Source organism: Bison bison, unplaced genomic scaffold (assembly GCF_000754665.1).
Source record: "Bison bison bison isolate TAMUID 2011002044 unplaced genomic scaffold, Bison_UMD1.0 scf7180017864215, whole genome shotgun sequence".
NCBI classification, from domain to species: Eukaryota; Metazoa; Chordata; class Mammalia; order Artiodactyla; family Bovidae; genus Bison; species Bison bison.
In genome coordinates, this window is record NW_011494787.1 from 10,514,086 (window position 1) to 10,533,342 (window position 19,257).

Sequence of the window (19,257 nt, forward strand, 5' to 3'; positions counted from 1 at the left end):
TAATTGGTGCAATCACCTAGGAGGTGTTTGGCAGTATCTACTATAGTTGAACATATGCCTCAGTAATTCCAGCATATACCACCAAATGTGTATGTATGTGCACCGAAAGATAAGGTGAAGAACGTTCATAGTAGCACTATTCCTAATTGCCCCAAGCTAGAAACTACCCTAACACCCATCAGTAGTGGAATGGATAAATAGATTGCGGTATATTCACACAACAAAGTGAAGTGAAGTGAAAGTCGCTCTGTTGTGTCCAACTCTTTGTGACCCCTTGGACTATATAGTCCACAGACTTCTCCAGGCCAGAATACTGGAGTGGGTAGCCTTTCCCTTCTCCAGGGGATCTTCCCGACCCAGGGATCAAACCTAGGTCTCCCGAATAGCAGGTGGATCCTTTACCAGCTGATCCACAAGGGAAGCCCAAGAACACTGGAGTGGGTAGCCTATCCCTTCTCCAGCAGATCTTCCCAACCTAGGAATGGAACCAGGGTCTCCTGCATTGTAGGCAGATTCTTTACCAACTGAGCTATCAGGAAAGCCCTACAACAGAGTATTATACAGCAACAAAATAAACAAACTTTTGAAAGAGGAAGAATTGCCCGAGGATCCCCAGCTGTCCCAGCCCTCAACTGTTTGAGTCTTCCCAGACTGGGCCCTGAACACATGGTCAAGAAGCCTTTGGGGTGATCCTGGCTGTAGCCACTGTCTCAATGTAACAGCAAAAGAAACTCTGAGTGGGGACAGCCCAGTTGAGCCCAGTCAAGCCCCACTTTTGTGAGCAAAACAAATTATCGTGATGATTTTAACTCATTGCTTTAGGGACGAATATTGCACAGCAATAGGTAACCAGAATAGACGTCTAAGCATTTAGGGGAAAAAATAAAACAGAATATGTTAAATTTGTAAGTCTACTTTAAAATGTTTAAGGAAATTTAATTAAAGAGATTTGTAAAACTACTTCTAAAAACTACTGTTTAATATTAGGTTCATAAATAAAGGGAAAGACTTGTAAGTTGAATGTAAAAGATTAAGGGCAAACTAGATTCTAAAATTTCTACTTACCTAAGTTGAACCTTAACTGAGAAAAATATTTTCAATAAAACAAGACAGAAACACTGAAAACTTCTTGGATAGCTAACTTCACTGATACTTTCAGAAAGTTAAGGAAACAACATAGGGAAAGGAAATGAGTGATTTATTGAGTGCTTACTAGGTACCACAGCATGTCCTCGTGTCCTTGAAATCAACTCATGGCATCCTTACAACCCTGTGAAGTCGGTTTTATAATCACCCCTTTACAGATGATGCTCAGAGAGGCTATGTGACATGCCTGAAATTCTGCAGTTAGTAAAGGATAGAATCTGTGCTTTGGCATTTTTGGATGACTTCTCTTGGAAGAAAGGCTGATGAAGGTAAATTTCTAAAAGTCACTCAGGGGCTTTGGTGTGGTTGCAGTGCTGGCATCCTGTGTCTGCTCCAACCTTGCCTGTGAGCCTTCAAGTGGGTGAGAAGAGGGGTGTGCACACAAGTGACCATCCTGTGAGGATTAACGTGGCCAGAGTAAAGGATGGTCCATTGACCCTTACAGTTCAGGAGTCTGGGTTGGAGCCAAGGGCGCCTGTCCCCTGGACATAACTTCAGAGTAGCTCCGGAGAGGAGTTCTGGAAGCTGTGGAAAAACAGAGGAAGGATTTCAGCACTGTGGCTTGGGATAGCTCACATAACTTCAGAGGGTTCTGTTCAGGTCTTTTTTTCCTCTACAAGTTCCCAATATTTTAACTGTATGCAATTTTAACACAATAGGAGCAGCTGAATCGTTGAATCATTTTCTTCTATAATATTAGGGTGAGTCAGTTTTGAAGTTATATAGTTCAATTCTCTCATTTTATAGGAGAAGAGACCAAGAGATCAACTTTGGTTGCTTCCTATGAAGAATTCCTATCTAATACTATGGAATGAGTTTAAAAATCTGCATAGAAAACCAGTGAGTTTTATAAAACCTTTGTGTTTTATTTTTACAAAGCAAGGAGTAGGTAAATGAGACCAAATAGAAGAAAAACAAATACAGGCTGTTGTGGTCCTAAGTGGGGAGGGAACTGCTGCCTCTAACTTAACTACTTGAACATGGAACCTTGGCAGGTTAAGCAGAGCTACCATCCAGAGATCCAGATCTGGAGACCCCAGGCAGCTCCTGCCAGGCCACCTTCAAGGGCAAGTCTTCTGCCCCAGGAGGCGTTCCAATGTTTCTGGGAGAAACGTGCTATTTAACAACACTGACAGCTAACCAAGCACCATAGGGACTTCTGAGGGAAGGGACCTGAATATAGTGTGATGGTGATCTGCCTCCCCTGGACAAATAAAACAGATGAAGGTCTGACCGTCCCTTAGCTATTCAGGGGCCAAGGAGCTAGTGTGTGTTTTCTTTGGACCTCCAACTTTTTGCTGTTCCTTTTGTTGTCAGGGGATCCTGTCAGTTATTACCTCCCTTAGGAAACCAGACTGGAGGAAATAAGGGGAAATCATGTGTCTCAGAAGGAGTAGGGGGAGGGCTTGGGGAGGGAAGTGAAAGTGAGAGAAAAGGGGAGGAATTTGAAAATAACTGTACACAGAACAGAATTTTAAAATATGTTATACATTAAACTAGGGCTTTACAGCTTAACAAATTGCCTTTGTATATTTTATCTCAATTACTCCTCAAGCAACCTGACAACATCAACAGAGGCTACCTATTTACTTACTTCTGAATAGTGCTGAATGGTGAAAGTTGCTCAGTCATGTCTGACTCTTTGTGACCCCATGGACTATATAGTACATGGAATTCTCCAGGCCAGAATACTGGAGTGGGTAGCCTTTCCCTTCTCCAGGAGATCTTCCCAACTCAGGGATCAAACTCAGGTCTCTCGCATTGCAGGCAGATTCTTTACCAGCTGAGCCACCTTCTCCAGAGGTTCTTCCTGACCCAGGAATCAAACTGGGGTCTCCTGCATTGCAGTCAGATTCTTTACCAACTGAGCTATCAGGGAATCCCATTTACTTACTAGTAGGTATTAATTATCAATGAGACTATTAGCCCTGTTCCGCAGCTAGGGAACTGCTCTTGAAAGTAATTATGTGGCAGGACAAGATTCACATCTTAGAATCATTGAATCATAGCATCACAGAGTTAGAAGGCATCTTAATAGCAATAACATAAGGCATTCTTCTCTTGGAGCATGAATCACCTTAAAAAAAACCTCTGAGAAGATTTCTTCTGATCACTATTTGAATTCTTCTAGTAACGAGTAACTTACTACTCCTTGAGGCAATCCATTCTCCTTATAGCTTTCAGCCCTTAATTCATCTTTGTCCTCAAGAACGTCACCGAATTAAGGTGAAGGTATCTTTTCAAAATTTGAAGATATTACTCTTGTCCATCTCTTGCAGATTAAGCATCTTCCAGTCTTTCAGTTGTTACTCATGATTACTCTTAATATGATTACCTGGCACAGTGCCTGAAATACATAGAGGATACTCAGTGAATGTTTGTTGAATTGGTTCTCTGGCCTTTGGTAATATGTCCTGGTCCTGGCCTCTTTCCTTGACCACAATTAGTCTCCATGTTGTAATGTGTTTCTCATTTCTTTATTTATTTAAATAATTAAAAGGAAGCAATATATAGTCTTTATTTTCAAACTACAGAGTCTTCAGAACAATTTGAAAACATAAGCTAAACTGGCCAAATTTTAGACAGCTTTCTGTTAATTTGTGATAATAGACTCAGTAGCTTGACTTAACTGACCACTTCAGAGATGTATTCATTGAGCATCTCCTGTAAGACATCAAATGAAACATTGTAGAGTGTGTTCATAGAATTAACGGGAAAGATTCTAGTGAAGGCAGGGTTAATGTGAGGTCTAATTGTGAGACCCTGCATGAACACATTATCGTACAGTACTGCTTTGCATGCTAAAAAAGTAACAGCCAGTTTGGGCTCAGTTCTGGGTACCACCAGGCTGAAAACTGTGCTCTTCAAAACAAACAAACAAACAATGCTCCAGTAGAAACACTGACTGTTTTTAGTTGGTTTTAAACTGTCTTGGTCTGAGGCACAAGCACTGCTGTCAGTGTGATGAAGCTATGTCATTCCCAACAATGCAGAATCCACTCAGCTTCATGACCCTTAAGTTCTGGACCAGGATGAATAGCAACGAGCTTACAGTTTTGGTTGCGGAACAGCCAGGGACTGGATGGTGAATTGTGCCCTGCTTTGGAAAGGAAAGAAGTAAATTGCTACCAGTCTGGAGGCACTATGCTTATTCATTACAGTAATAACCATAAAAGGAGTTTGAGGACAAATAAGTTAAACCAAATGTCCCAAAATACAATTTGGGAAACATGTCTCTGGGCTAAATTATCCCATTATCACAAACTAAAGCTGTCTGAAATTTGGTCAATTTGATCACATTTTCAAATTGTTCTGAAAACTCTGTAGAAGTTCAGTTCAGTTCAGTCGCTCAGTCGTGTCCAGCTCTTTGTGACCCCATGAACTGCAGCACACCAGGCCTCCCTGTCCATCACCAACTCCTGGAGTCTACCTAAACTCATGTCCATTGAGTCGGTGATGCCATCCAACCATCTCATCCTCTGTCGTCTCCTTCTCCTCCTGCCCTCGATCTTTCCCAGCATCAGGGTCTTTTCAAATGAGTCAGCTCTTCTCATCAGGTGGCCAAAGTACTGGAGTTTCAGCTTCAACATCAGACCTTCCAGTGAACACCCAGGACTGATTTCTTTCAGGATGGACTGGTTGGATCTCCTTGCAGTCCAAGGGACTCTCAAGAGTCTTCTCCAACACCACAGTTCAAAAGCATCAATTCTTTTTTTTTTTTTTCAAAAGCATCAATTCTTCAGTGCTCAGTTAACACAGTTTTTTCCTTTCTCTCTATTACTTAAACCAAAGACGATTCTAATACCTTCTCTCTTTATACTCCAAATAATAGTAAGTATAAAGAAAGTGAGTTATATTAGCAGTTTTCTCACTGTGAACCTCAGAAAAGGCTGAATTTGGGAAGAAGCCTTTTTTTAATAGTATTAAAGGTAGAGGACCTGAGAGACAGAGGTGGGACCACCTTGCATGTGAACATCTCATCCTCCATGCCTCTCACATGGTAGGTGAGATTCTTCACAGGTACAGGATGGAGATTACTCATAGTCAAGCAGGACCCTGGTACCCAGCAGAGAGGAGGACAGCTCTAAGTCGACTACAAGAGAAATCAGAGTGAAATACAGCAGCTAGTTCTTGCTGGAAACACACTGATGTCCAGGGGCTTGTGTCCATTATAAGGTTGCCTGCCTGATTCTTTTTCCTCCTCTGAACAGTTCATCCTTTTCCTTCTCACATAAACCCAGGAGGGCCTTGGGGGGCCCAGCTGGGTCAACACATTCATGTGAAGAAAGTAAGGTTCAGTGAGATTGTGTGCTTTGCAAACAGTAGTAGAGCCAGACATAGCAACCAGGACTTTGGGGCTCCTGGGGCAGGTCTCTTGTCTAAAACACTGCCTGCCTGTTAACGTTTGGGAAAACTCACGCATGAAATGTGTAGGCATCAAAGAGAATTTTCACATCCTCACTTGAATGGTTTTCTTCATAGGCAGAGGGAGAGGTACTGATTTTGGAAGTCAGGATTAAAAATTAAGTTGGGCATATAGGGCAGTTTAGGAAGAAGAACTAGAGCAACACAGGAAGTGGAGGAGATAGGAAGAAGGCAACAGTGAGATAAATACATAAACAGTCAAATGGGGTCAACGTGGAGGAAAAGTAGGGAGAGGAGAAATTAATGGAGAAGCAGCAGAAATGGGCCTTTTTCTTCTTAAAAGCAGCACACTGAGGAAGCCAAGGACTGAGCAGAAATAGGAAGGAGGGGAAAAAGAGGAGAACAAATAGAGCCAGGAAAAGAGAAGCAGGCAGAACATGAGAACACAGGGAGCTGTATGAGTTCAGAGTGTGTGCAGGTGGGTAGGTATGGGGACAAAGAGCGGGACCCAGGGGACGGAATTCACACGCACTGGCAGGGGTAGGCTAGTAGGGAGGCAACTGTCAGCAGCCGGGGAGGGACAACGGGGGAGAACAACACAAGTGGAGGAGGTCAAGAAAGTGATTTGCTAGATGCTGCTTCTAAGGACTGATGCCATAGATTATTGATTCCATATCCATGAAACCAAATAGCTAATCTTTTGGCACTCACCTCTCTTGCCTCTTTCATCATTTTTATGATTTGCTTTTCAAAATGTACAAACATTCACTCACTTAACCTCAAAGTACCCTAGATGCCTTCCTACCTGAAATAGTTTCTTGGGAAAACAGTGTTTCCTGAAGAATGATTAATCTCTTAACCACCCCTCCCTGACCTTGGAAATGCCTTCCAAATTGAGAACAGTGGTATTTTCCTCAGGAAAAGCCAGACCTGCACCATGGTTGGGTGGAGTCCTAGAGGAAAATGTCACCGTATTGTGAGAGCAGTCAGAGGGAACATGAAAACAATTTCCCAGAACTGCTCAGCACAGCCTTTGATGTACACTCTCCTGAGCTGTACACACACTCTCCTACGTCAGATTCACGCCCACTCTACCTCCCACAGTTATGATTGTCTAGGAAAGTCACTCTATCGTAGTAACATTCACTCAGCAGTGTCCAGTCCTGTGCCTGAGTAACACACTCTCCACTGGGTCAGAGGATAGCAGGGTGGGCCCATTTTCCTCCCAGTGTCATTAGCCTCCAATCACAAGCCTCTTTGCAATGGGGGCGATTTTAACAGAACTGCCTGTCCAATCCAGACTAAATAATGACTGCATTCTGGAGCTGACTATATGCCAAGAAGAATCATTAGGAATTTGAGCCATGCCAGCTTTTTAAAGTATTCTTTAAAATGCATGCCATAATAAAATACTCTTTGGCCTTAAATGTGACCTTGGTTACTAGCACAACTTTGAAAAAAAATAATTAGCAACCTATCTGAACAAATGTCAGCCAGCCAGACCACTTTTGAAAGCTATCACAATTAATAAGGGATGAGTTTTTTTTTAAAAAAAAAAACCCTCATGCCTTTCATGCAACAGGAGTGAGTTGCTATCTGCAGGGTTGGGTTAATGCCACTTTCTGTGAGTCCTCTGAGAGGACAGGCTCCATGAAATTATTTTTTGCCCTTATAAACCAATTTAAGGCCAGCTACTGGCAAGACTGCAGCAACTGCCTTCTGAGTACTTACACAGGATCCTGAGCCGGGTGGCTGTGCCCATGTTAGTTCTCCCCTCACCTCATGTACTCCCCATCACTCTTATAATCCATGAATGATTCTGATCCCGACACCTCCTCAAAATCCTCCAGAACCAGACTGGTGGAGTCCTCACCCAGGACGCCGCTGTCGGGCCTGGACATTCTGACCCAGGGAGGAGGTGCAGGAGAGCTGGTGACCAGTGGAGGTGGGGAGCTAGGGGGTGTTTGCTGGACAGATGTGTGCAGAGCCTGAGGAGGGGTTGCCGCCGGCTCACGGACTTCCTCGTCATCCTTCTCAGACTGTGGTCCTGCATCTGGGGCAGCAGAACCGAGGACGTGGTAGAGGCTGGGGAGACGGATGTCAAAGCGTAGCCCGAACTTAGCAAAGAGCTTGTCATTGAGAGCGTAGAGCTTCTCTGAGATGTCATAGCCCAGCAGGACCGAGAAGAGGCGAGAGATGTATCGCTCTTTGGTCAGAAGGAGGTGGAGATTTTTCCGGGGCCAGGAAATGTAGCTACATTCAGTCTCAGCTGTTAGAGTGACCTGAGAGGGGTCAGGGACAGAAAGTGAAGGTTGAAACTTAAAAATGTGTCCAAGCTTAGTACAGAGATATATACAGTTTACTTGGCAAACCGCTGCACTTTGCACTTCTGAAGAAGCTGTGAAGTACCTCTCCAGGGCCTTGCCTTGAAGAGGTGCAATGAATGACTTTTATTGTGTGCACTGATATGGTGGGAGGGATGGAGTGGGGGGCTGGTCTTGTGAAGAGCCCTGAGATCACCTTCTGGAACCTCACAGTCCACCTCCAGTCTCTTCAGCTTTCATACACTATGTTCCATGGCTGACCCCACTAATGGCTACGGAAGATTCTGAGCCTGTTGTGATTACAGGAGAGAAAAGGGGGCTCCCGGTGCTCAGAAGAAAGGTCAGGATGCTGATGACAGTTTTTAAGGATAAAACATAATATATTGGAGTTGGGACACAAAGAACTAGGAAGAATTTCAGTGAGAAGAGAGCCTCTGATCAGGCATGCCAGGCTGCATCAAGTGGACAGAATGCTGGCCTGGTCTTCAGGCCCATGAGCTGCACTTGACTTGGGCCCTACAAGTAACCAAATGGATCTGATGACTAAATTCAGAAAAGGGGCACAGAGGAAAAGGAACTCTTTTTTGGGGGGGTGAGGTGCCTTGCAGCTTACAGGATCTGTTTCCTAACCAGAGATAGAACCCGGGCCCCGCCTCAAGAGCACAGAGTCTAAGCCCCTGGACCACCAGGGAAGTCCCAAGAGGCACTCGTAAGAACACGAAGTGGAAGGATACCCAACTCTCCATTTATATAGACATCTAGTAATTCCTGTGTACTCAGCTATGTGCCCATGATACACAGCTAAGTCACGCTTTCAGGGTCAGTAATGTGTGCGCAGCACAGAGCAGGTGCTTGAAAAATCTTGTTAAAACAATAATGAGTGGTAAAGATAGATTTCAAATGCAAATATTCTTAGGATAGTAAAGGAAAAGTGCGTAAAATCACACAATTCTTTATACCCTGTCCTAAGTACTTTAAAAATGAGCAGGTTGGCAGAGCTTAAGATGAAGATTCACGAATGGAGACAGTGGAAATGAGAAGGAGGACAGCAGCTAACATTTACTGAGAGTGACCATGTGCCAGTCATCGTGTTAAGTGCTTTATGTGGGTTGTCTCATTAAGGGTGGGGTTCTTTATCAGAGATCATATATATAATCCTTTCATTTCATTGCCTCCAAAACAGCCCCTCTGCTCCCCTCCTCCCCTTCCCATCTGCAGTACCCCTCTTCTGTTCCCTTCTTTCATTTCCTCCTCTCCCTCCCCAACCCCTCAGTCATCAGCACTCAAGTCAGGGCCTAAATTGCCTCATCAAGACCAGAAACGAGTTTCAAGTTCCAACTTTACCAGCTGTGTGACATCAGATAAATTGCTTAATCTCCCCAGACTTGTTGCCTCATGAGAATACTTGTCCTCACAATCCATCTGTTACTAATCTGACTCAACAAGTAGTTGTCACATCTACTGTAACCTGTACTTTCAGTGCACTTAGTAACAATTCCCAAACAAGAAATCAGGGTGCTGCACATGAAGTGGGTACACATGAGAGCTAATAAGGACACAAGAAGTGTCCTCAACGCTGAACAGAAAAGACTGTGGGCATTCTTGCAAATACACTGTCACTTCTTCCATCTTAAATCAAAATTTTAAAATCAAAATCTTTTTTTTTCACTTTAGTTCCTTGGTTAGCTATCACTCCATTGATTTGCTCTCCTTTTCAGCAAAACTCCATGAAAAAGTTGTCTATACTTGGCTGTTACCAATTCCTCTCCTTGAACTCTCTCTCTCCAGCCAGCAAGGCTTTGCCCCAGTGGTCTACAAACTGTTCCTAGCAAGGTCGCCTATGACTTCTACATTGCTGAGTCTGATGATCAGTTTTCACGGCATTCAGTCCCTCCTCTTTGATATTCTTCACTTGGCTCCCAGGACGCCACACTCTCCTGGTATAACCTCCTAATTAGTCCCTTTCAGCTTCTTTTGCTGCCTGTTACCCCCTTCAACTTCTAAACACTAGAGTACCTCAGGGTTAATGGATTCTTGAATCCCTTTTCTGTCTACACTCACTCACTGGTGATCTTGTCCAATGTAACAGCTTTAAATATCATCTGTAGGCTAATGACTCAGTCTCAAGCTCAGACCTTGTTCCTTAATTCCAGACTCAAGTATGCAACTGCCTATGCAGTGTCTGTATTTAAATGTCCATAGATGACGCAAATCTAATACCTCCCAAACTGGATTTCCCTCTCTTCTCCCAAAGCCAATACTATCTGCAGCCTTCCTTATCGCATTTGATAGCAGCTCCATCCTTCCAGTTTCTCAGGTCAGAAGTCTTAGAAGTTTTCCTGATCCTCTTTCTCTCACATACTATATCCAATGTGTTAGGAAATCCTTCTGGCTGTATTTAGAAAATATACACTCTGGCCCTAGATGACATGTCTCCTTACCGCCTCTCTGACTTCCTCTCCTACTCTTCATCCCCCTCCTTCTCCCTGTTCCAGACTCATTGACCTTCTTTCTGGACCTCAAACATGCTAGTCTCTCTCACACCCAGCTTTTGCACTGGCTCTTCCCTCTAATATGCTATTCCCCCAGATATTCTCAGAGTTCACACTGCCAATCACCTCAGGTTTTTTCTCAAATGTCACCAGTTCAACAAAGACTTCCATGAAATCCCCAATTACAATTGCAACTACAGTTGATCCTTGAGCAACACAGGTTTGAACTGTGTGGATCTATTTAAACGGGGATTTTTTTTTTTTTTTTTTCCAATAGTAAATACCTGAAGTGCTACACAATTGGCCGATTGGTTAAGTCTGAGGATGTGGAACCCCAGATTTGGGGGAACCGTATATTTGGAGGTTGGACTATAAATTATGGGCTTCCCTAGTAGCTCAGCTGGTAAAGAATCTGCCTGCAATGCAGGAGACCCCGGTTTGAGTCCTGGAGAAGGGAAGGGCTACCCACTCCAGTATTCTGGCCTGGAGAATTCCATGGACTGTACGGTCCATGTGGTCTCAAAGAGTCAGACACTACTGAGCGACTTTCACTATAAATTATACATGGATTTTCTACTATGTGAAAGTACCCCTACCTCCTGTGTTGTTCAGGGGTCAATTGTATCTCTCCCTTATACTATTCTATTTTTTTTACTATAATTTATTATTTTTAACATGTTACATAATTTACTTATTCATAATTTCTATGGCTAATTTTTGTCTCACCTACTAGAATGTGAATTGCATGAAGGCAGGGACTTTCATCTGTTCTGTTGACCGATACACTCTGAGCACCTTTAATAGTGCCCAGATGGGAATTCCCTAGCAATTCAGAGGTTAAGACTCGATACTTCACTGCAGGGGGCATGGGTTCATGAACCATGAGTTCAATTCCTGGTCAGAGAACTAAGATCCCACATTCCATGTGATGTGGCCAAAAATAAAACCAAACAAAAACAAACCATGTAGTGCCCAGGTTACTGTAACAGCTCAATAAATATTACTGAAATGAGTGAATGAATCAGGTAAAAACTACTAATCTTATTTGTTGCAAAATAACTTGATGTTGTTTTCTCATGCCCAGTATAAAATCCTTCCTAAATATCTTCAGAAACCAATGGATTGACAGGTTTGACCAGGTTTTTCTTTAACCTTCACCTTTGAAGCCGGTTGAATGGATTAAATCAGATGATGTACATAAAGAGACCTTGAGTCCAGTAAAACATGATGCTAATTAGAGAAATAATGCTGATTTCCATGTGATCCCTCCCATGCTATGTTCTCGGTGACTGATACGAGGGTCGCAGTGTTTAATAGTCAATAAATTCTTCATTGAATTCTTGAGAGGTGTGATGGAATGTTGATCTCTTGTGCCAAACTCAATAAGAATTATGATTCGGTCACTGTGGATTCCCTATTAGTCAACAAAGACTATGCAAATACAAAGGCAAGGACAAGATGAACTACAACCCAAGACAACACTTGACATTTGCAAAGAGGAAATGGGACTTCACAGAGCCAAGAGCAAGTGTGTGGATCTCAAGGCTCCCAATGGAGGTGCATACTAAAAATACAAATGGAAGAAATGTGACGGTCCCTACATCCCTCTCAGATGCTGAGAGGCCATCTGGGGTCATAGCCCTTCCTTTCAAGCATAACTAAGGGGAGGACACCCAGCTTATCCACCACCTGTTTCTCGGTTTCAGTGTCAGAAACAGAGCCTGGTCTGGCTGGCTCAGGACCTGACTCAGCCCTCCTGAAGGTTCTTGTGGCTCTGAGGGAGTTCTCAAAGGTGACTGCTGAGCCACTTGGAGAGGATGTGAGTGTGTGGTGGGGGAGGCACATGTTCAGAGGGGGCCCTGTGGCTGATGGTCCAGGCAGTGGGATTAGGATTACCCCTCAGGCCCTGTCCTCACAGAGCCAAGAGTCAGGGTGGGGCGGAAGCAGGCCCAGCCAGGTGGCACCGCCTGGCATGTGTCTATTTTGGGGCTGGCATAAATGCTCGCCTGAGGAACTTCCTGATAGAACTGACAGGAGACAGAGGGAACCCAGTACTGGCCAACTATCTGGACAGGGGAGTCCCTATAATGGTGTATATGTGTAACCTCCACTCTCCTGGCAACACCCCATTTTAAAAAAGAATAGAATAGTGCTGTCAGGCAACTCGGTTTTACCACTTTCTAGATGAAGAGCTTGGGGCAAATTACTTGAGGTTTCTGAGCCTTAGTTTCCCTCATCTGTTAAACAGGTTAATAACAATATTCAATCCAGAGGACTGTTGTGAGAATCAATAAGGCAATAAAATAGGTACTGCCCATCACGTGCTAGCCATACAGTAAGTGAGAACTACAAAGAAGGTAACTGAAATCTGAAGGATTGACAGAGAAGAGAGGAGGGCTCGAGCAGCCATGCCCTGACCTTAGACTGTGTATGTGATGCCCTCTGGAGCACTCTGAGACACCAATGGCCTACTGGCGAGGCAGTTCAGTGAAACTTTACTGAACACCTACTACTGTGTACAAAGTATTGCCCTTTGGAGCCTGGAGATGGAGAGGAAAAGCCCAGATTTCTACATCAAGGAATTTACTATGCAAAAGACAGAAAGAAAACCAAGTCGTACATGTGCACAGTCAGCATAGTAAAAGGAATAGAAGAGGCATGCAGGCAATGTGTGGGGATGGAAGCTGGTGAGGTCAGTCTGGGCAGGCTTCGAAGGAAGTGAGATGCCATAGCCTCCTCTTGATGAGGAAGTGCGTTTCGGATAGAGGCGACAATAGGGGGCAAGGCACGGCCGTGTAAAACAGTGTAGTATGTTTGGGGAAGTACTAGTAATTCAGCATGGCTGGTGTGAGCAGAAAGTGTAAGCAAAGGGCTGGAGATGTGGCTCCAGGATGTCACTAAAGGTCTTAAGTCACTCTCTAAGGAGTGAGGGCTTTTATCCTGTGGTCAGTGGGGTCTTCTGGAAGAGTTTTAAGCATAGGAGTGACATGGCCCCCCTTGCAGGGATCAGCACCTCCCTACCCTACCCCTCCTCTGCCAGGCACTTTTTCCACTGGAGGAGAGTGCTCCCACCTCAAGCATCATATTGGCAGTAGTTCAAAGGTCTGACAAAAGAAAGGAAAGATGGAAGCACGGATGTTGCTGGGTTGCAGTGGGATGGGCTGCAGCAGTGCTGCCATGGGGCTCCCTATTACCTGAAACACCCCCTCCTCAGAGGGATGCAGCGATTCCCACTCGGGAGAGTCCATGAACTGGTAAGGAAAGATGTAGTGCAGAAACTGCCCGTCCTGGCTCACACGAACCCTGGCAAAGGGAGAGAAGAGACTGTGTGGGAAAAGAGAAGTGGTTACCCAGAGCTGCTCCAGAGTTTAAATTACATGTTAAAGGAGTGGAAAATGACTAGGATCCAGAACGGGCTTTTTCCTCTTTTACCTAGAAAACCCAGAGTCTCAGTTTCAACCTCTCTTCTAAAGTCAGTTGTACTGGGAAAGAAAGTGTTTATTGAACAAAGGGGGCAGATCAACAAGCTCTCTAAGGTACATCCTGTTCAGTTGGAAGGAGCTATTGTTCCACTTTTTCTGGAGCTTAATTTTCAAAAACAAAAAATATGTATGGAGAACCTTCTGTGTTCCTGGAAGTCTGGAACCTGGAGATGATCTGGTCCTTTTTTTTTTTTCTTTTTTACTCTTCAGCTGCACTGCGTGGCAACTGCTGGACCACCAGGGAAGACCCAATAATCTGATCCTTACCTTTCAGGATTTCACGATTCAGTGGAAGTCACAGGCACATAAATAACTAGCTGTAAGTTAACATGTGCTATTGTGAGACAGGAGACTAGAGGAGAGACAGCGTAGTTCTCTCCAAGTGGCAGACTTCTCAAAGATGACATTTCAGCTGATTTCTGAAGGATGTATAGGATATTGAGAAGCAGATCAGAATGCAGATGAGGATCTGAGAAATCCAGTATGGAATTCTGTTTTCCAATATCAGCTTTTCCCCTTCCTCTATAGTACTGGAACTTTTTTAGCCAGGGCTCATGACTGCCCAGCTAGACTGTTTCTCTACTTGCCTTGCAGCTGAGTAGAACCATGTGATTAAGTTCTGGCCAATGGGATATTAGCACTCCATATCTTGCTCCCAGTGAATGCCTAGATATATATGTATGTGTGCAAATTACCAAAGACCACTATCAATTAACAAACTTTATGTATTATCTGACAACTTAGAGATGGAAAACAGAAAGGGATGTAGGTCTCAAACCAAGCCAAGAATGTGGTGTCAGCCTATACTCTCTGATAGCAGAAACACCTTGCTTCTACAAGACCCATCAAAATGTGTAGCTAGCCACCAGAACTTCTCTCAGTTATGAAAGCGTGCAAGAGAAAATGAAGTGCCGTGTGTTTCTACCTCATGGGCTTCACATATTCTGTTCCCTCCAGCTGCCTCTCTTCCCAATCCGCACCTTCTCCTCAAGCCTCAGCTTACACATTTCTTCCTCCGGGAAGTCTTATCTGGCCCCCCAGAAAATTTAGGTCCACTGCTTAAATGCTCTCATTGCACTTTGCCTTGCTCCTTGGAATTAGTGACTAGAGACATGAATTAGTGGCTCTCTTGAGAGACTGTAAATTCCATGAGTACAAGGAAAATAGTTTTCATTTTTTAACAAGAGATCCCTAGTCTCTAGCTCTCTTAATAAATATTTTTGGAAATGGGGAAGGAGGAAGGAAGGGAGAAAGGAAAGGAAAAGGGATGGAAAGATCAAACAAATGAACTCACTGTGTCACCATAAAGGGGACCAAAACCTCAAGGAAAAGCTTCTCGAACAAAGGAAGAAAGACAACCGGAGAGAATGAAGCTGCTGCCATACACATCAGATCCTCCCATCCTTCATCCTCTTCCCATGCAAGGAATCTGGCCACCCAAGCAAGCCACTGAGGAGGGACAAGACTTTACAGTGTGAGTAACGTCTAATGAGGGGCTTTCCAGGTGGCAAAGAATCCACCTGCCAATGCAGGAGATGTGGGTTCAATCCCTGGGTGTTTTGTTTTGTTTTCCTTAGATTTTGCAGTTTTAATCCCTGAATTGGGAAGATCTTCTGGAGAAGAAAATGGCAACCCACTCCAGTATTCTTGCCTGGGAAATCCCATGGACAGAGGAACCTACAATCCTTGGAGGATCCAGAGCAGGCTACAATCCATGGGGTTGCAAAAGAGTTGGACGTGACTTAGTGACTAAAACAACAACGTCTAATGAGCCTGCTTGGCTCCCTGAGGCCATTCACTTTGTATACTATATCCTTTATCATTTGAGTCTCTTCTTCCTCCTGATCTCCTGACAACAGGTAATTTCCTCCTCCGTGAACAGCTTGGAGAGCTGGCTGCCTCTTCAGGGGGTTATGCATGTGGGAGTTTATGCTTGGGTTTGTATTTGAGAGAAACTCTCCAACAGTAAGCACAGCTTAACAGGGTGATGGACTTTGAAGAAGTCGCTTTGCCTTTCTGAGTCTTGAAAGGGACTGATTGCATTGTGAAAGTAAAACAAAAAGGACGTCTGAGGTTGTAATAGAGGGCTCCAGATGAGGTATGCATGTGAGCTGAGGAGGTCTCCATCAGAAGCCCCCACTTCTCAGCATGGAGTTATATTCTGCTGCTTCAGGGTGTTTGGTACCTCACCAGCCAAAGATAACGATGATTCTCCTTTAAAGTCGGAGGCTGGTTATAGACTAGAAGTCCTTTCCTCAGCTCCAACTTAGCAAAGTTGAGACAGGATGATGTTGAAAGATATCAAAACAAAACTCTTACTTCAAATCTTGAAAAGCAAGAAAAATATTGAAATTTTTAACTTGAGTTTTTGATGCTAAGTATACTAGGAAATGGCAACCCACTCCAGCACTCTTGCCTGGAAAATTCCATGGATGGAGGAGCCTGGTAGGCTACAGTCCATGAGGTCGCAAAGAGTTGGACATGATTGAGCAACTTCACTTTCTTTCTTCCTATAGTTCCTTTTGGAGAAGGAAATGGCAACTCACTCCAGTGTTCTTGCCTGGAGAATCCCATGGATGGAGGGGCCTGGTGGGCTACAGTCTATGGGGTTGCAAAGAGTCAAACACAACTAAGCAACTAACACACACACACACACATACTAGGAAAAGAGCTTCACAGGTTGCTCAGCTGGTAAAGAATGTGCCTGCAATGCAGCAGACCCAGGTTTGATCCCTGGTTGGGGATGCAACCTGAAGGAGGGCGTGCAACCCACTTCCAGTATTCTTGTCTGGAGAATCCCCGTGGATAGAGGAGCCTGGCAGGCTACAGTCCAGGGGGTCACAAAGAGTTGGACATGACTGAGTGACTGAGCACAGTGCATACTATGAAAAACCACACTGAGGGGCCAAGCCTCTCTTTCCTCTTCACAGGAACACAGTCTACAAGTTCATGATAAATCTATCATATAAAAGATACCTGAACCATCTAATAATTATTATGTCCTTCCGTAAATGAGCACCATACAGTGCAGGGGGGTGTTTCTGCTACCTGTCTTAATCCCCTCCTTTGAACAGAGATACTGGGAGATGCAAACAATATCATGGGTCTCATGAATGAGCATGTTTCCTAAACTGTCCTTATTTTAAGCATGGAATTGTAGGTGGCAAACATTTTGGCAATAGTTGTAATATATTTCTATCTACATGTGTATTTGTTTACAAATAATTTCATTTATTTATACTTCTGCTGCTACTGCTGCTGCTAAGTCGTTTCAACCATAAATGAAATGAAACATCACAAAACCTCATAGCTCATTCAACCCAGGACCTCAGTGTTCAAACAAAATTAAAACATGTATACATTATACTTTGATTCTGTACATTAATCCATAAATGCCTGGTGTCAACATTACTAGTAGCAGTAGTTGTGGTAGTACCATCATCATCAATGTCAAAGTCTTTTTCCCCACTGGCTATCTTATCTGGTTTTTTTCTTTTCCCCTTTTCTTTCTTTCCTTTTTTTTTTTTCTTTGAATCACCACATTCTTCTGGTCTCAAAAAAGGAGGAAAGAGGAAATTAAGGACAAAGTTTTTAAATACTCTATTTGTTTTCCACAGAGCCCAGTCCAGGTATATACCAGGTGAAGATGCTTACTGTCAGATGCTTAGCTCCAACATACAAGTCCCACTAGGGCAATATTGCAAAGAATTCACAATTTCCTACCAAATGTGCAGCACAGAGCTACATAGTATTTGTTCAGAAGAGATCAGTCAATGGCCAACATTCACATGCAGGCTAATCCAGACAAAGCCCCTTTTGCTAAGGTCTGACTGTCAGCCTCCTTAAAACGTGTCCGCCAGGTGTCTCCACCATATCCTCAAAGAGACACACATGGGCATCGCTACTCTCCCCTCACTGTCTGGCCCTCAGATTTATAGCACTTTATTCCTGGTCTGTAGGAATCTCAATAGAACAATCTGGAATGGAAATGTGGATAAGGGTAACCTCATTGTTGTTATTGTTGTCATCACTAAGATGTGTTTGACTCTTTTACAACTGCATGAACTGTAGCCTGCCAGGCTCCTCTGTCCATGTAATTCCCCAGGCAAGAATATTGGAGTGGGCAACCATTTTCTTCTCCAGGGGATCTTCCCGACCCAAGGATCGAATCTACATTTACTTCATTGGCAGGCAGTTTCTTTATCATTGAGCCATCAGGGAAGCCCACTCCTGCACCATACCTGGGTATATATGGCTTTACCATAGAATCTGTACAGATATCCCATGATTTCTCTGATGTCCTGGTGGGAGCAGGGGTTACAAAAAAATCTCCTATTTTGGCACTGTTCCTTACACATAGTTGGCACTTAGCAAAGGTTGAATGCATATGGAAGAAACTAATTAATCTTATTGAAATGTTCAGTTTTTCAAAGCTTACAGAGATATTGCTGCAGTTTAGGCATGACATGCTGGCATGGTGTGGTCATTTCAGAGCCAGGGTCAAGAAACATTTACCCCACACCTCGCAGCAGCAACTATATTCACAATTCTTCCTGCCAACCATGAGCTAGTTTCCTCATGAAAAATATTAAGAAAGGGGAAGCAAGTATATGCTTAGAAAAATCTATTTTGGTTTGTTTGAGTCGCCACATCCTTCCTCAATGGAAGAGATACGAAATGGAAAGGGAGGCACTGGGAAACGAGAAGCGTGGGCATGGGGAAGAAATGCTGGGTAGTGACAGAGTGGCTTACCGGCCAGAGAGCAGCAGGGACAGGCGGTCAATGGGCGTCTCGCCCTCCACGGCATAGGTCTGCTCCGTGGCCAGAGTCAAGACCTGCTCCTCGCAGCAGTGCACGATCTCCTTGTATGCTGGCAGGGGCACCTGCAGGGGCAGGCACAGTGTCTTGTAGAGCAGCTCCAGCTCCTCGGGGAGGGTGTCCTCACGCAGGCGGTACACCAGGTGTGCCAGCTGGAGCACGCAGGCCATGGCCAGCAGGACGCTCCAGAGAACAATGTCCAGGCCGCAGGCACCGAACCAGCCCCATAGCACACAGCACAGGTAGCCTGTGCCCAGGAAGCCAAAAAGGTAGAAGCACCCATACACCCCGCTGCCGCCCATGAAGCCCAGGAGCAGGAAGCAGTTGGCCAGGTGGAAGACAGCCCCTTCCAGGTCCTGCCTCCAGGCGATGCACAGTGGCCCGTGCCAGAGGAGCTGGCCCTCCAGGCTGCGGTTGCTGCTCATCTTCGGGTCTCAAAGCCTGTCAGGCTCTAAGACTGTCCCCACATGGGAAATTCAGGAAATGGGTCAACCTGTCCTCCCAACTGTCGTCTCACCTCTGGCTTCTCCCCGCCAACTCCACCTTTCTTGGGAGGAATGCTTCCAGCAGCTTTGGGAATGAATAGCAAAACATCATATACTTCATGGAGAACTGAAAACTTTTCTTTCT

The 19,257-nt window shown here is 44.4% G+C and overlaps 1 protein-coding gene across 2 annotated transcripts; it reads right to left on the reverse strand.

Annotated features, from left to right (window-relative positions):
* Nucleotides 1-557: 557 nt before the first annotated feature.
* Nucleotides 558-19,251, reverse strand: POPDC2 (popeye domain containing 2). 2 transcript variants are annotated; one of them, XM_010845380.1, is made up of 4 exons: nucleotides 18,562-19,251; nucleotides 13,522-13,630; nucleotides 7,385-7,793; nucleotides 558-1,671 (listed from the first exon to the last, which is right to left on the reverse strand). In XM_010845380.1, exons 1-4 carry the CDS (start codon nucleotides 19,050-19,052, stop codon nucleotides 1,586-1,588), a joined length of 1,095 nt encoding a protein of 364 aa, XP_010843682.1. In that variant the 5' UTR covers nucleotides 19,053-19,251; the 3' UTR covers nucleotides 558-1,585. The 2 variants fall into 2 exon arrangements, with proteins under 2 accessions (XP_010843682.1, XP_010843681.1); XM_010845379.1 differs by having other exon boundaries at nucleotides 1,583-1,671; nucleotides 7,243-7,793.
* Between the last annotated feature and the right edge of the window lie 6 nt (nucleotides 19,252-19,257).

Bases quoted from the DNA above. Each gene is read 5' to 3' on its own strand.
- POPDC2 (XM_010845379.1), bottom strand. From the start codon at position 19,052: ATGAGCAGCAACCGCAGCCTGGAGGGCCAGCTCCTCTGGCACGGGCCA. The intron at 13,631-18,561 runs GTAAGCCACTCT...TCCCTTTGCCAG, and splicing joins TCCCTGCTGCTCTCTGGCCG to GGTTCGTGTGAGCCAGGACG. The intron at 7,794-13,521 runs GTAATAGGGAGC...GACCCCTCTCAG, and splicing joins CTGAGGAGGGGGTGTTTCAG to GTCACTCTAACAGCTGAGAC.